At 41.9% G+C, this 17,650-nt stretch overlaps 3 protein-coding genes across 3 annotated transcripts; 2 read left to right on the top strand and 1 right to left on the bottom strand.

The window, feature by feature from the left end:
• The first annotated feature begins 766 nt into the window (after window positions 1-766).
• LOC107192913 lies at window positions 767-4,983 on the top strand. The gene is given in 3 exon segments (XM_015582269.1): window positions 767-4,435; window positions 4,438-4,635; window positions 4,725-4,983. Coding segments are annotated over 3 exon segments (3,987 nt in total). The 5' UTR covers window positions 767-843; the 3' UTR covers window positions 4,922-4,983.
• A 1,541-nt stretch (window positions 4,984-6,524) lies between these two features.
• LOC107192932 (syntaxin-18) lies at window positions 6,525-7,558 on the bottom strand. Its single transcript, XM_015582287.1, has one exon. It carries the CDS (start codon window positions 7,556-7,558, stop codon window positions 6,584-6,586), a length of 975 nt encoding a protein of 324 aa, XP_015437773.1. The 3' UTR covers window positions 6,525-6,583.
• Window positions 7,559-9,768: 2,210 nt separating this feature from the next.
• Window positions 9,769-16,876, top strand: LOC107192877 (collagen alpha-1(I) chain-like). Its single transcript, XM_015582225.1, has 7 exons — window positions 9,769-9,877; window positions 10,479-10,520; window positions 10,852-11,565; window positions 11,663-14,908; window positions 14,987-15,562; window positions 16,128-16,253; window positions 16,430-16,876. The coding sequence occupies exons 1-7, from the start codon at window positions 9,769-9,771 to the stop codon at window positions 16,465-16,467; spliced, it is 4,851 nt and encodes a 1,616-aa protein (XP_015437711.1). The 3' UTR covers window positions 16,468-16,876.
• The last annotated feature ends 774 nt before the right edge of the window (window positions 16,877-17,650 follow it).

Here is a 17,650-nt window from a genome sequence, read left to right as displayed (position 1 = left end):
GAAAAAGTCTCCTACCATTTGGTATTTGGAATTACTGAAATGTATGCCAAATTAACATTCGATTTAACATTTATTTCAGTACTTGAAATAAATTTACTAATTGGTAGGAGGCCTTTCTTTTACGCCACTTTTTCTCCTAGCGGAAGCCGAGTCTGGTCTGCGTTGGTCGGCGTTAGATACACAGCTTTTCGCGGCTTCTCGTTTGCAAGCCGAAACCCCGCCAATCTAGAATTACATAATCTATGATTACCGAAAAGTGGCGATGGCGTTTCATAGTCTGTGTTCCTTTGTGATTAAAAAGTGGCGTTTTCGTTGTATTTTCTATGGGAGACCGGTTTATTAATGTGAATCTTGTGATCGATATTGCAAAAGGACACATAAGTGAGACTAATAGCTGGTACGAAACGAGAAGGGAACGGCCTAGAAGAAATACATGAGCTCCCGCTTTCGACGGCCGGCGAACATATTTGTCTTCGGCGGCAAATGTAATATTTTGTGGAATCGACGAAAATAATCCCGTTGAGAAGTCACGGTACACTGTATGTCATTGATCTTGGTACGTTATATTACTTATGGCACGAAATTTTCATGAAATGGTCACGATCATATGACGTTCCCGCCGTAACCTTCCGTACTCGTTGTAAACACCGTATCGTTATATAGGGTGTCCTTGAATTTTGGTTCGAATTTTTATCAGACCTCGTTGTAAGGCGTCTGTTCTGTTCCGTTCGTTACGTTTTATTGTGCGTATCTTATTTTAAGAGTACGTTAATAAAAATATCCTTTCGGAAAATTTTCATTCAATTCTTTTTATTTCAGTGTTACACTGGAAAGGCTGTAACAATGTCAGACTCCGAAAAGAATGAAAATTGCACAATGGAGACTGAACGTATTGGTTCCGAGAGCTTGGGCCAGCATAATGACATGAGTAATAGTGGACTTAATATGAATGAGAGTCAAGACTTTCATCTTGTAGACTTTGATGACGATGGTTCTTCAGGTAAAGAAATGTCTGTAAAAGTAATGTCTTCCTCTTTAACTGATAACATAGAGACTGTAGGGAGTGTGCCTGAAACTATAGCAGTGGAAAGCAAACCATCTGATTCTGATGGCGATGCTGCTAATATTTCAAGAGAAGAAAATATGAAAGAAGCAGAGTTGCTTGAAACAGTGGAAAAAGAAAAAATAAGCAACGATAACAGTACCTGCCAAAGTGAAGATAAACCTGTTGAAGAAGATGAGGAGATAATACAATGCACACCACCAGAAGATCATTCACCAGCAAAACAGCTGGTTCCTAGCAATACAGGAATAACAAGCCTAAAACGTAAAGCAGGATCCTTCGATGAACCACCAAAAAAGATTTTAAGAACAATTTCCATTGAAGATACATCGATGCCAGAGGAGAAAGAATTTCAGGAAGAAGAGAGTCAATTATTCCAGTCTGACAACACTCGACAGGACTTTTCCAAAAATTGTGTTGATACTAATGTAATAATTGCAGAAACTCAAGATACCCTAGAGGACGATGTTATGGAAACCACAATGGACAAGTCTGTTACAGATGAGGAGCAGGCCAAGGATCAGGATAAAAATCATTTAGAATCGCAGGTGAAGGAAATAGATAAAAATGAAAATTTTAATAATACATTGAAACTGAACGAAGCTGTTACGAGTAGAGAAGTTAATGAAAACACAGAAACTAGCGATACGAAAGAAGAAAGTGCAATTACAACAGAGAAAACAGTATCGGATAAAAACAATACAAGTCCAGATGGTTTAAAGCCAACTGAAGACTCAAACATCTGTGTACTAGTTGATGAAACAGCACAGACTGAGAAAGCAGGAGAAAAAGAAAATGGTATTGAATCTACAACACATACCAGTTTAGGAGACAAAATTAATGAAACTGAAGACATATCAGTTTCTAGGAAACCATCAAATGAATCTCATTCCAATGTAAGTAAATCCAGGAACAGCATAGAACTCATATATGATCGAACCGCTGTTCATGATAATAAAACAAAGCCAAAGGAGTTGGTAGAGATTGATGAAGATGGAGAAAAAATTGTATTGGATTCGTCCGAAGAAGAATCTGATTTGAAAACAGACAGTAAGAATGCTTTGGATAATACAAAGGCTGAAACAGTATACAAAAGTTGCTACGATAGTAAAAGCAGTAGCGACTTCAGTTACAAATCAGTAGAAACGACTAAGGAGTCGTCCCTTGATACTGTTAAAACTGGTAGCAAGCTTGTTAACGGAAGCAGTGAATCCAAGAAATGCGATTCAGACAGTACAGCCAGTCTGCAATCCGATACTTTTAGCGATATGCCAATCGTGCTTGACAAAGCAGACAACAATGTTTCAATGCCTGTGCATAATACGAACAGGCAAATCAAACCAATCGCTTCTGTGTCCAAGGATAGCGATCATGCTGATCTATTGAGCGTAAGCGAAAATGAATCTGATGTTTTTATAGTGGACGATAAAAGTAAATCGACCTCGACGCACAGTAGTTCTATGACAAAGACTTTCCAGATGGAAAAAGAAATCTGTGTATATGTTAGAGTGAAATGTTTATTACAAGTTGATGAAGGTACAAAAGAATTTCTGCGCAAGGAGATCACTGGTGTGCAGTGTGAAGCTGTTGCAGAGCCTACATTAATACGACAGAAAAATAACGATACTTCTGCTTCTTTGGCAGATATCTCTGGAAACGACAATAAAGATGCATCGCCCGGATCGATAAACAGTAATCCACAGTTATACCCATTAAACCCATCTAGGCTTTCATTTGCATCAACTATCAGCTCTTTAAGTTCTGTTTCTAGTGCTGCGTCATTAGCAGCTAAGTTAGCAATAAGAGATAGTACGCACTTTCCTTTACCAAGAGGACCTGCGAAACACGCAAAGAAACACGTTCAAGACATGCAGTCATTGAATGATAAGCAAGCGACAGACGATGCATATGATCGTCTAACTAAGGAATGGCAGAATAGTCATCTCCTGACAACGAGTGTTTTAAATTTTGTAAACTCCGAACTCAGTGGTATCGATACGTCCAATGTTAGTAACGAACGGATAGACGATCAGATACAGAAAATTCGATCCTCTACACCAGAGGTCCCTCAAGAAGTCGTTCAAGTACAAACTCCTAAAAGCTCTAAGAAAAGTAAAGCTGTAAAAAGGCCACGGAACAAGAGCACAAAATCAGATAATCATTCTAATGGATTGAATAAGGTTTTAACTAAAACAGAATCTGTTGACAGTGATTCCGTAGATGCTTCAATGAAACCATTATCGCAAGTGGATGACCTAATTGGGAATGATGTGTTCGCTAAATGGTCCGATAACAATTATTATCCCGGTACAGTTATCGATAAAGTAAAAACAAAATATAAAGTAAGCTTCTATGATGGTAAGAGTAAAGTGCTCATAGAGGACTTTATCATAACTATACCGAAAACATTAAGGGAAGGTTTGTCTGTCTACGCTACCACGAAAAATGATGACTACGGATCCTGTGGTATAATTGTTGATGTACACATTGTAAATAATGAAGTACATTATACAGTGGAAACAGACGAAGGAGAAAAAGTTAAAGTTCAAGTGAAAGATATCTTTTTGTCCTCTGATCAAGCTCAGGTGCTGAAAGAAGAAGTAAACTCGGGAAATAAAAGTCTTCCATCTACACCCAAGCATTTAAGTCAAGTGTCATTAGACAATATGGTCGATGGTAAAAGGCGTTCTCGGCGAATCGGGACCCCTGTTTTTTCAACACCCAAGTCCAAATTAACGAACACACCTACAGGTAGAAACATAGCGGAACCGTCTGTTTCCGGTGTAGCATCTGCAGTTAAAAAAGAAATGAAAACAGTCTCCGAAAGTGATGGTCTTTCCAGTGACTCGAATCTTTCCATAAAGGATGAAATATCATCCATTGGTGTGCAACCAGAGATAATTGGAACTCCCTACGAACAATTTGTGAAAGGACCACAGAATCGTATTAAAAGCAAGTCCAGAAGTAAGAAAAAAGTAGACGATGAACAGACTATCGCAACCCTGGGTCCAATACCAAATAAGGATTCAAATTTATTTAAAGGCATGTCCTTCATTCTTACCTGTGCACCTTTAGAGACACTTGATCGATACCAATCTGACATCAAAGATTCCAGTTCGGATCCAGGTACAGAAAACGAAGAAGAATGGTCCAAGAAGCCTTTCGTGAGAGATAGATTAAACACGCAAATAATAGCTGGTGGTGGGAAAGTTTATACGGATTTCAATGAGATCCCACAGGAAGAGTACAAAAGTACAAAGCTGATAACAAACGTGCCAAACACAACTGCGAAGACTCTGTTGTGTCTTTCAGTTGGTATACCGACGTATAATCATAATTGGATAATAAGGTGCTGTCAAGAGGCAAGTGTTATCCAGCTGAGGATGGATTACCCGCAGGATGGAGTTTGGACAAGAAATCATACGTTGAAATGTTCGAAAGATCTAGTAACAAGCCATTGGCTGAAGTTATGATAATAATTCCAAATATAGAATCTGAGAAATTGTTTACCACATTTTGGCAGCAGATTTGTGAGAACGCGGGTGCTGCTGTTCTGTTGGCAGATAAACCAGGTACGAGAAATCTCTCCAGTAACACTTACATGATTGTAAATACCACGTGAGAAATAGTTGCTAAATAAGAACATTGAATATTATTTCAGATACAATGGAAAGTTCTGTGGAAGGAACAGTGGTAATTCTTACAAACAGATCGTCCCCATTGTGGGTGGTAGAAAAGGCGAATGAATTGCAAGTTCCGCTGCTTTCCACAGCATGGGTTGTTCAGTGTTTGATAGAAGGAAAACTATGTCGATACGATACGCAACAACGTTATAAATATAATTATATACAGAATTAGGTACACTTAACTATCGAAACCGTAACTTTTAAGTTTAACGACAGGTGAGAACCTGCATTTTACAGATTCTAAAATTTTTTACTTTTATTGTATTATCTTAGATTACTTGTTTAAACAATTATGGATCATAAAGTAGTTAATACTTTAAAATATTGCTTTGATACTCGACCACAAAATTGAAAATCCATTTTTTTTTTTCTCTCGTCAATGTAAGTTAAGAAATAACTGTGTAACAGTCGTGTATGTTCATTTCGAGGAAGTGTATGTAAAGTTAATATTTATGACCGACAGATACCGAGACATATTTCATACGGTAATATTGTGTATTATATGGATATCCGGTGTGTGAAGGTTCTGCTTCTGTGACTGTTCGCGGTAGGACAGAGGCCAAGGTATGGGTATAACGTACGATGTCGCTTGTCATGAAATTGTAGACGTTAGAATTTTGTAATATTTTGTATAAATCGAATTCGAAGTCGGAAAACACTTTTTATAAGAAAAAAAGAATTGTAATTTTAACGAAGACGTCTCATGATTTTTTATCGTAATTTACGTTGTTTAAATGTTATATTCTTTGTTCCGTTTCATGTTTCTATGGACGTGTTTAGTGGGATCTTAAATAGCCAACGTAGAATATGTCCACGGATTGTTTTCGATAGGAATAACTCATATTTACACGAATGATGTAAATAACACAGTACATTGTTTCTTATCGTGTTAGTACATTCATGATAATCAAACAATGTATTCAACTGTACGAGAACTGTTACACTCAGATAGGAATGACAAGCTAAGGCTATAAAAGTAATAGAACTACCGTCTATTTCTAAAAACGATTGTGTGAGAGATACGAATGTTTTTCTGTTCCGAGTGTAATGCAACTGGCGGTAACCGGTAACTGGAAGAAATCTGTTTAAATCATACGACAGCTAAGGTTTACTGGCTTTCAGTATGTTGAATGTTTTTGTTATTCTTCAATGAAATGAGTACATAGAAAAATCGAACGATCTCTGAATCAAATCTAATAGTGTGTGGTACATCCTGTAAATATTTTTTTACGTGGAACAGTACTAGCAGGTCATTAAATCTATTCACATTACAATTTTTATGCACTGGATATATATCCCATTAATAAAAATTCATGAAATCTTTCATTACTCATATATAAATAAACATATAGGTAAATATAAGTGGGTATATGTTCAGTAAAAACGAAAAACAAATATCAAGCAAGTTGCCTATATAAATACTTCAAGTTACGATAGGATTAATGATTTTTGTTTAATTGAATAAGATACTAGTGGATGTATCTTGAATAATTTTAAGAACGTTTTCAGCATTTCCCCGTGATTCATTTGCAGAATAATTTTCTGTTAAACCAAATACCGATAAACTGGCAAAACTGTTTGCGACAAGTGCACATGTGCGAATGTGTGTATATAAGTAATTGTATACATGTACTACAAATTTTATTATGTAAGATGTAGGTATTATGTAAAATGTTTTGGGGATAAAATACAGTGACATATTTTGGCAAAACTACGATTCATTCTTGTTTTCAAGCTAGTACGAATTATACGTGTTAATATCAGGAATAATGTACAACATTCTTTGAGTGTATGTACAAATGAGTTAATAAAATTACCAAACCATTTCTTTATTTTAAGGGTTGTACCAATCTAGAAACAATAGGGAGAATGACATAACTAGAAGGAAGAAAAGAATCCACACTCGAAGTCCTGCATTCCGTTGAATAGCTTGTCTAATCTGTTCGTTTGCTTCTCTAACATTTTCTGTAGATCCAACAACTGTGGTCATTAAACGATCTAAATCTTTATCCTGATCTAACACCTTTTCTGTAAATATTTCTTGCAGTTCAGCAATGTGTACCACTTTACTTTCTATTTGTTTCACTTCTTCTGTGACTGTATTGAGTTCATTGTACAAATGTTCGTTTTCTGCTTCGAACACCTGTATATCCTCGGGTGATAATTCTTCTTCGTACATTAGAGAATTAACATCTCCGTTTATTTCTTGAATCTTCATAGGACTGGAGTCAGTGGAACCAACTTTACCATCTTTCTCATCCACTTTTTCAATAAAGTTTAAACTAGCTCGTTTTGATTCAATTTCCAACTGCTTTACAGGTTTCACTTGTAATTCTAACTTTGCTATTTTTCTTATTTCCATTGCTCTCTTCACACGCATAGCTTTCTGCTCTGAATAAATCTTACATACACTTTTTAGATAATCCTCTATTAAGAGCAACATGATTTCTCGGTGCTCTAAATTCTGAGGCGAGACTACAAAGTCTGCAACCTCTCTCCTTAATTCCTTGATCAAATAGGCACACTTGGTCATTATTTTCTGTGCTTCGACATCTATTTCGTCTCTGTTTGAGTCTGTCATACTCGGTACATAGGATAAATAGTTTGAGAAGTTCAGATATGCCTTACGATTCTCTAATAAAAATTCACGTAGTTTCGAAATGTGCACAACAACCGCTCGAACTTTCACAAAGAAAGGACTTTTGTTTCTCGGTTTCTTTACATTCTGGGTATTGTTTGTGATTCCTAAGTCTTTGTTACGAAGACTTACTGTCTTTACACTGGCTTTAAACAATAAGCTAACATCCATTGTCACTTACAAAACTTGTTCGTGCAGCAATTATCTATGAAAAAGGACTTTGTTGTATGTACGCGACATAGATTTTACAGTTTGTCGATAAACTGAATAATTTCTATATTCGGTACTGTATATAAAAAAAAAACACCGTAAATACTGAAGGAAACTGCAGTGTAAAAAATATATCCGATTCCACGAGATTTGACACTCCTATCCTATAACGTTTATCACATGATAAACAATATGCTTAACCTGAAAGCACAGATGAATACAAAACATAAACAGTCGCAGTCGTACTAATTTAGCAGCTAAATGAAACTCGTACCTTTAATGGTATCAAAAACTACGTAGACTTAAGTCTGTGACTGCAATCAATTGTCCGGTACATACGCTTAATTAATTGTTGCAATTTTAAAGAGATTGAAATCGAAAGCGGTTATATTATGACGAAAGAAATAAACGTATATATGTAGTTTTAACGTAGGGACAAAGTTACGTCACATAGTGCTATATGTATCACATACCTAATACGACTTGTGCACACCATGCTGTACAATACACTACTACGAATGAAAGTGTGACGGTTACTGATGTCACGTCCCCAGCCAAACATACCCCCTCTACTATTGCCCACTACTGCGTCACTTTATGCCATGGTCGTATACGACCGTGCTTTGTGCTTACACGGCATGTTTTCCTTATTTCTTTTGGTAACATTGAAACCGAATTACAATGTCATTAAAAGCAAAACAATCGATATCGAGAATGAGAGTACCCTCGCGAGCAAACTCGACTTTCGCTAGGGGAAATGTGAGACAGGCGAAGGGTATCCTACCATTTAGTTTTGACAATGACGGATCTGGTAATTGAAATTACCATCACATATGATTTTGTAACATTTTCTACAGTTTCTAATATTAAATTCATAAAAAGTTCGACAAAAATAAGCTTTTCGCTATAATTTCCGGTTAAGAATTTTAGCGGACTAATGGCGGTATGCATGAATTAAAACGGCCCCTGGATACATGTCGATACAGCGAATAGCAGCAGGACCGGTTGCGGTTGTTCAGGGGCGCATAGTTATTTCACACTTGCGCGAAGATTATTATCGTTTCTTTATGCATGATAGACGTATTCAAAGAACGAAAAGAATTGATTCTAGTATATACTCCGCGAACGTCAGAGTATGAGGTCATCGATGATACATCGATAGATCAGATAACCAAGACGAAATGACGCGGGACATTAGAAACAAGTGGTTACGTTTGAACCAAGCATCGAAATCACCGTTTCTGCTGCTCATTCTGATGTTAATACATTTCCTAGAGTTCACTCGAATCTATCGTACTGTCTAAGGCCACTTTAGCTAATTTCAGTGATGACACAGACACAATCGACTCCTAATGTCCTTGTTCATAAATTTTTCCATTTAAAAACGTACAATCGCTGTCGGTGCACCATTCGAAGCACGCAACTGAATTCGTAGCCGATCGACACTCGAGACGGAAAAACAAAATCACGCAGGAGGAATGTCGTAGCCGGTCCCGTCGCATCGCAGCAAATCATTCCGGACGTTACGTCGTAAATTTCAATGAAGCGACGGCGATCAGTTACGCTCCAATTTGCATGTTCCCCACGGTTCTCCTCGCGAGGAAGGAATGCGGAGAGGAACCGATCGAACACACTCGGGAAACTCCTAAAGCGGAATGAAGTCAGCTCCTGAAACCAGCCATGCCTCATCCACGAGTGATTTTACGAAGCAGGGACTTCTACCGAATCGCAAAATACCGGTATTATACCGGTACTTTCGGTTGGACCTTCGCCCTATATAACCCAATATAAGCCCTATTCTTATAGAAACCGAAAAAATACCGGTATTTATTTCGGTTTTTAGTAACATATCGGTTTCGATATAGCTTTGATGGCATAAAATCGGTATTAAAATCATGCCGGTTTAAGTCCATGGTATAATTGCTTCATATAGGGCTAATGATATATGTTTGAAGCAGTTATACGAAGTGTCGTATAGGCTGAACCGACGGGATACGTCCGGTAGAAAGAGAACTGAACAATAGCCGCTGGGATCCACGCGCCACTCACGCCGGGGAGAGGCGGCGCCTCGTTGTTTTTTGCGGTCGGGGATGATGCTCGTGAGGAGCGTGTCGTTTCACTGCTGGGGGTATCCTTATATATAGAAATAATCGATCGGGGCTTGCTTCGCAATGGCTCGAGGCTCGCGGACCACAAAGGAATCGACAGTTGCGAACGGTCTCGAGATGAACCGGTCTCCGACGTTTCTTCTTCTGATCGCTGTGTTCGTTCTCGGATTAGGTAACTAAACTTTGTATCGATTGTGTTTCTTGTTGCTCGGATACGACGCGAACCTCTCTGGCCCGTGTACACCACGATTAATTATTATTATTCTTTATATATAGAAGTCTGTGGTGTACACGCGTTTCTCCTTTTTTTTTTCAATTCTCTCTCGGGAGTCTAGTGGTCAGTACCTCGTTGAGTGTCCTCGCATTCCTCACGGTGTGCCTATTTATATACCTTGACGCATCGAATTCAATATCTGGACCCCAGTGCTAGAGTGTATTAAGCCCACTTTTTGAAAAAATTACATTTAACATGTGTTCGGCATCAAATATTTTCCGGTGGTAAACATTATTCCGTTCTAAGTCGTCTTATAGTCTTTATAGGTATATAATAGTGTGCATATGATATTAAGTTTATATTTTTGAAACAGTGTAAAGTCCATCACATAGAGGAATTAGTTTAAAATTTACCATTTCTAGATATAGAGATTGTTTCTTGCTAAATTCTTACCGAACAGTTCAGACCTTTGATTTGCTCTCCTCTGAAGTTTGAAAAGTGTGACTTAATACACTCTGGCTCCAGAAATACAGATGTATATGGTGTTCGTTGTTTTTAGGGGTTCACGGGACGAACGCCGGGAGTGGCAGCCTCGCGTACAGTACGTATGTTGTTTAACAGAATTATCTCGGCTCGCTAGTAGTTGGTTTAATTATCAGTAGACTGCAGATTTTATGCATTTATAGCGCATAGGGCTCTGTGAAATACAATAAAAACCAAAACTTTCATCGGATCCATTAATTTTTTTGTTTTAGTCTGAACCCAATAAGATACTTAAAAGGAAAAATAAATTTCTACAATTGCTCCTGTCTTTATAAACTACTTTGGAAAATGTTAATTTGCATAAAAATCTGCAGTCTACTTATTACTTATGGCTACTTGAATAATTTATCAGCCAACAAATAAAGCTTATCTCGGGGTTCTTGCAACAGGCAGCGCTTCCGCGAATGCATACGCAGGTGCGTCCGCATTCAGTGGCGCCAACACATTCGCCGGGCAATATTCTGGAGGTGAAACGGGCCACGATGGACACAAGGGGATTCGTAGCTACGACAACACTGGATACGTGAACGACAATCGTGGAGAGGGTGCACACGACGATTCCTCTGGTCATCCTGGAACAGGAAACAAAGGTGATCAGGGGAACGGCTGTTCGAAATGCAAGTGGGAGGACGACGACTATTGGGAGAGAGAGGAGGATGAAACGGAGCCGGAAGAGGAGAACGAGGATGACTGCGATGACGGGGACGATGGACAATACAGACCTGAGCACGCACAAGGACATCGTCATCATGGTCATGGAAGCAAATCCGGCACTCCAGCGGGAGTCCAGAAATTGGGTGCACCTGGTTCAGGACAAGTACCAAAAACGGGATTCGGAAACGTTAATGGTGGGGATAAAACACCAGGGATAGGTGGTTACGGATCTAATCAACATCCTAATCAGCAGCCTGGTTCAGGGTGGAATAGCGGTGTCGGCACCACTCCCAAGCCCCTGTGGAATCAAGGAAAAGGTGGTTCCGCGCCAGGATCATTCGGAGCTGGACCACAGCCAGGCAATCAGCCAGGCGCAGGCTGGCAAAATAGGCCTGCAACAGGTTCCGGATGTTCTGGCAATAATCAGCCTGGTTCGAGCTGCGGTCAAGGTTAGCCGTAATTATGATATCCCATTTGATGATTAGTTTTTCTGTTGAATGCATCGACTGCTATAAAGGTGGATCTGATCCTCTATTTCGTGCGTAGGTCCCAGCGGCGTTGGCCCCGTGAAACAGGCACCGGTACCGTTTGGCATTCCGAAGCAACCAGGACCTGTTGGTTATTCGACGAGTCCTACAGGAGGGTACAATCCACTGGGATCGCCGAGTGGATGTTCGCCTGGTCCCTATGGTAACTGCGGGACTAAACCCAACGAGCAATCCGGACCTCATGGCATTCCTATCAGTCCTTCGTATGGACCAATTGCTGGAGATACAGGAAAGGGTTCGCCTCCAAGTAATCCCGGTTACGAACCACACGGGATTGCTCCTGGAAGTCCTGGAAATCCCGGAGGTCCAGCAGGTGCTAATAGTCCAGGGAACGTCGGCGATTCCAGATATCCGGGGACTCCTGGAAGTTTCGGCGCTCCAGGAAATCCAAGTAGCCCAGGATATTCTGAACGTCCCGGAGGTTCTGGAATTCCTGGAAGCACAGGACAGACGGGATATCCTCAAACCGGTGCATTATCGGGTGCTTGGACGAATGCCGCAGCTACAGGGTATAGTGGAGTAGGAGGACCTGTAAGTGGACCAAGTAGTGAAGCACCAGGAAGTGGACCAAATAGTGGAGCACCTGGAAGTGGATCAAATAGTGGAGCACTAGGAAGCGGAACTCCTCGGCCACCAATCTCGCCCAACGTTCCGTCCAGCCCGTTCAGACCTCCAGGAACCCCGACTTTTCCGAACGAAAGCAGCCCTCACGGAGGGCAGAAGCCAGATTATGGAACAGAAAGTGCAACTCCTAATAGTTACGATGGAGTGAAAGGAGGTCCTTCTGGACCTGGTTCTACTCCGAAACCTTACGGAAACAATCCATACCTTGGTGGTAGCAAGCCGTATCCAGAAAGTGGACCACACGGGTCAGGTTCTTCTGAACCTGGAACTACCCCGAAAACTCACGAAGACAATCCGTATCTTGGCGGTAGGAAACCACACCCAGGGAGTGGACCACACGGCCCAGGTTCGACTCCAGGCAAGCCAAATTCTAATGCCGGAAGCAACAAACCTGGTCCCAACCGTCCTAAACCTCACGGCGGGGACAGCCAGATCTTTTATATAAACGTGAATCCAGCTCCAGGAAGTCCAGTTGGAGTCAAACCTCATGGTACTAATAAAGCGCCCCATGGGAATACAGCAACAACCAAGCCTGCGCCTAGTTATGGTCCCTCTGAAACATCGAAACCCTCACATCAATCGTATCCTCTTGACCGACCGTCAACCACGGAAAAACCTTCTTACCAACTTGATCCTTATAATGGACAAGGACTCACGAAGAATCCTTATCAACCAGGTCCGTATGGAGGTAGTGACACTACAAAACCTGCTTACCAACCTGATCCTTATAATGGACAAGGACTCACGAAGAATCCTTATCAACCAGGTCCGTATGGAGGTAGTGACACTACAAAACCTGCTTACCAACCTGGTTCTTATAACGGACAAGAACCCACGAAGAATCCTTATCAACCAGGTCCGTATAGAGATACAGCCACTACAAAACCTGCTTATCAACCTGATCCTTATAATGGACAAGGTCCCACGAAGAATCCTTATCAACCAGGTCCGTATGGAGATACAGCCACTACAAAACCTGCTTATCAACCTGATCCTTATAATGGACAAGGTCCCACGAAGAATCCTTATCAACCAGGTCCGTATGGAGATACAGCCACTACAAAACCTGCTTATCAACCTGATCCTTATAATGGACAAGGTCCCACGAAGAATCCTTATCAACCAGGTCCGTATGGAGATACAGCCACTACAAAACCTGCTTATCAACCTGATCCTTATAATGGACAAGGTCCCACGAAGAATCCTTATCAACCAGGTCCGTATGGAGATACAGCCACTACAAAACCTGCTTATCAACCTGATCCTTATAATGGACAAGGTCCCACGAAGAATCCTTATCAACCAGGTCCGTATGGAGATACAGCCACTACAAAACCTGCTTATCAACCTGATCCTTATAATGGACAAGGTCCCACGAAGAATCCTTATCAACCAGGTCCGTATAGAGATACAGCCACTACAAAACCTGCTTACCAACCTGATCCTTATAATGGACAAAGACCCACGAAGAATCCTTATCAACCAGGTCCGTATGGAGATACAGCCACTACAAAACCTGCTTATCAACCTGATCCTTATAATGGACAAGGACCCACGAAGAATCCTTATCAACCAGGTCCGTATGGAGGTAGTGACACTACAAAACCTGCTTACCAACCTGGTCCTTATAACGGACAAAAACCCACGAAGAATCCTTATCAACCAGGTCCGTATGGAGATACAGCCACTACAAAACCTGCTTATCAACCTGATCCTTATAATGGACAAGAACCCACGAAGAATCCTTATCAACCAGGTCCGTATGGAGGTACAGCAACTACAAAGCCTGCTTACCAATCTGGACCATATGGAAATCCTACCACAGCGAAGCCTATTTATCAACCTCAATCTTACGAAGATGCTGGAGTCACGAAGCCGACCTATAACCCAGTACCGCATGCTGGAGCAGGAACAACTAAGGCCCCCTATCCAAGCGGACCTCACGGAGCACCCTCTGGAAGTTATAACTCTGGCTGGCCTGGTCCAGGAACGGGCTATCCTGAAAATCAGAGTCCGTCACTTGGGCAACCCGGGAGTGGAATAGGTCTTTGTATTCCTGGTACACCAGGATGCGGAACCGGAAATGGATGTGGTGGACCCGGTCAGAGTGGATCCTCAGGTTACAAACCTTGCGGTCAACCGGGTCTTCCCAACGTCGATAAAGTTCCTGGACCAATAGGAGGCGTGAGTCCGATTGACGCCTCTCAAGGGCCCCAAGGATCTTTTCCTAATGGAAACGGAGCTGGTCCGACATTGAACGGAGCTGCTCCTGGTAGCGGAAACGGAAATGGATGTGGTGGACCCGGTCAGAGTGGATCCCCAGGTTACAAACCTTGCAGTCAACCGGGTCTTCCCAACGTCGATAAAGTTCCTGGACCAATAGGAGGCGTGCGTCCGATTGACGCCTCGCAAGGGCCACAAGGATCTTTTCCTAGTGGAAACGGAGCTGGTCCGTCATTGAACGGAGCTGCTCCTGGTAGAGGAAACAGCGGAACAGGGTGCTTGTACGGCAGGTGTCTGTCTGGAAGTCTTCCGACTCCAACGTTCGTCGACAAAACTGTGGCTGGATCTTACGCGTGGAATCCTTCCTTGAATGGACAAGCGCCTGCCCCTGTTGGAGGTGAGTGTTAATTATTAAAACAATAATGCTACACATATTCCGAACAGAAATCATCGAATCGTCTGATCTGATTTGCAGGCCATTCGACAGTTACCGACAAGCCAACTGGCATTGGAAATCCCTTTATCGGCGGAGCACAAGTACCAGCAGTGGTTGCGGGCGCAACGGCAGTATCAGGTGCAGGAACTTGGCTAGGTGGCAATACTGGAAGTGGTTTCCCTTCGGCTAGCAGCAATCATGGCGTTCCTCCTGGAGCTGATGCGACGAAGCCGATTGGCAATAATAATCCTTTCTTTGGAACAGGTGGTTCCGTTGGCCAGTCACCTGAAACACACGGTATTCATGGTCAGAGCCCAGTTGGTAACCATCCTACAGGAATCGACTCACCAATTGGAGGGTTAAAACCCCCAGGTGTCTACGAAGATCGTTATTCTGGTCCGAGTTCTGGACCACACGAGAATCAACATCAAAATCCTCTGGCAGGAAATCGGGGCACCGGAAGCGGCGGAGGCGTTGGCGTTGGTGACGGGTCTGAAAACTTCCCCGGAATGGATGTTCCAGGTCCTTTTGGTGGAGCATTCTCCGGAGCATTCAGCAGCTCCCAGGCGTCCAGCTACCCAAATTCGGGGGCGGCGTCGCATACTGGCGCCGGAGGTTAGTTCGTTTCCGTTTAAGGCGGTTCATACCTGACTCCCTAGTCAATACAGCAACATATTACCACCGATGTGGTATAAGTATAAACTTTTCATCTTATGGGAGTTAATGGCCCACTTAACTATAGTACTTAACTACGAGTTTCCCGATGCGGAACGGAAACCACGAACGGTTCGCGAGAGGTTAAAGAACGGCGGGGACCTTAGAGCGAGATTAATAGTAACCGAATGAATGTAACCATGTTCTCACGCGGTGGGGAAACGGCTTCAAGGTTCGCCGTCGAACGGGGAAGAGTTTGATCGATGAAGTCCTTCGCACAATAAACCATAAATCAAAGGGACGACGGACGGGCTGTTAATTAATGAGAATCCTCGATCCCATCGACCGGCTTCCGCTCTCTTAACGTACGTCTGACGACGTTGCATAACCTCGATACGTTAGTCGTGCGACGCCAGCGCGCTCGTGGCTCGTTTCGTTCGAATAAATTTACGCGGGCTCCGGTATGCTAAATGTAAATAGACATGTGAATTTTAGTTAAAGCACAAACGATATTTTTCCATTACAGGGCCGCATAGTGGACTCGGACTGGCGAACAGTGGAAGCTGGGCGTCCAGTGGCGCCGGAAGTCACGCCGGAAGCGGTGCTTGGTCCTCCAGCAGTGCATCCGCTTACGCGAGCAGCAACGCGGGCAGTAAGTTTCGCAGGATGCTATTTGTTCCAGCCTCATATGGTCAGTAGTTTATGAAATATTTAATGTTCAGTGCCGAGAAGCTTTCGAACATTCATCGAGGATTCACTGTAGTTGGATGGGGTTAGGTAAAAACAATACCATCGTTTACATGACTTAATCGAATGATAATGTTTCAGGCTGGTCTGGCTCTGGGGCTCATCCCATCAAAGGATAATCGAAAGAGGGAAAGATGAAGCTGCAGCGAGAACGATACGAAATGTTGCGTCATCGACGCCGTGAAGTTCAGAATTAGATTCAATACGTTTACATGCCGTCAGTTGTTATTTTTCGATTTACACGATTTTTTACCGATAATTTATTTAAACTCCACGCGTCGTCGACGATGCAATCACGTGTAACAGGATTGACTGTGTTTCTCGTATACCCGGAATCTCGCGGGTTTACCTTGTTAATTATCGTAGAATTACCGGCGATTCGTCGAAGAGATTGCACTATTATTACACGGAGATTACGATCTCCGTGAGATGTTCCATGGATAATGAATAATGACATAAGCGATGAATCAGCCGTGTTTCTAGACGGATGTAAAGTGTATCTTATTAAACAACAAAACCAGTTATGTACATTATTCAATTGCTTATTTCTTGAACTTTCATGGAATACCGACCTTTATCGAACAATCGGATTACCTGTTGCGGGCAACGTCACTTTCCATTAACGTGCCCACACGGATCTCCAACATACGAAAATACGAACAAAGCGTCGCGTATATCGTTTAACCCTTTGCCTTACGATTTTCTTGACGTCTGCTGTCCTCAGAATTAGTATATCGTCGATTGTTTCCCAGAAACAAAAGATATTTTGTACTTATCGCAAAATGTACCCTCGCGAGCAGACTCGGCTTCCGCTAGGGGAAATAGTGGCATAAGAGTAAGGGTCTACTGGTAAATTTATTTGAAGTACTGAAATAAAGGTTAAATTAAATGTTAATTTAGCGTAAATTTGAGTAAATCGCGATACCAAGTGATCCGAGGCCTTTCCAGTACACAACTTTCTCCCCTAGCGGAAGCCAAGTTTGCTCGTCGGTGTACATTTAATATAAGAGTTTCATACCACCAAAGTAATATTTGTCTTTGAGTAAAAAATAATAGGTATAATATTCACGATTGTTAAATCCATTTTGAAACCGACGCTAAGAGTCTGGTTAAATTACAAGTATGTCGGTCGCACCGAAATCGAAGTTGCAGTCATCGGCTCGTTTAATGAATGTAAACAGACCATCGCCAGGCCCGCGGGAATTCCACTTATGTCATCGCCGGGATCTTCGGAGACAGCCCATCCACGCATGATCTATGCGCGCATTCATGAATTATTCATGAGACACGGAATGAATCGCG

Source organism: Dufourea novaeangliae, unplaced genomic scaffold (genome assembly GCF_001272555.1).
Source record: "Dufourea novaeangliae isolate 0120121106 unplaced genomic scaffold, ASM127255v1 scaffold439, whole genome shotgun sequence".
NCBI classification, from domain to species: Eukaryota; Metazoa; Arthropoda; class Insecta; order Hymenoptera; family Halictidae; genus Dufourea; species Dufourea novaeangliae.
Note: the sequence above shows the minus strand (reverse complement) of the source record. Positions and strands in the feature narration are given on the sequence as shown.

What these genes read in the sequence shown, in the direction of transcription:
- LOC107192932 (XM_015582287.1), bottom strand. Translation starts at nt 7,558, where the DNA reads ATGGATGTTAGCTTATTGTTTAAAGCCAGTGTAAAGACAGTAAGTCTT.
- LOC107192877 (XM_015582225.1), top strand. Translation starts at nt 9,769, where the DNA reads ATGGCTCGAGGCTCGCGGACCACAAAGGAATCGACAGTTGCGAACGGT. An exon ending in TGGTTCGAGCTGCGGTCAAG is followed by an intron (nt 11,566 to 11,662) that starts GTTAGCCGTAAT and finishes TTTCGTGCGTAG; the next exon opens with GTCCCAGCGGCGTTGGCCCC. An exon ending in CGCGAGCAGCAACGCGGGCA is followed by an intron (nt 16,254 to 16,429) that starts GTAAGTTTCGCA and finishes ATAATGTTTCAG; the next exon opens with GCTGGTCTGGCTCTGGGGCT.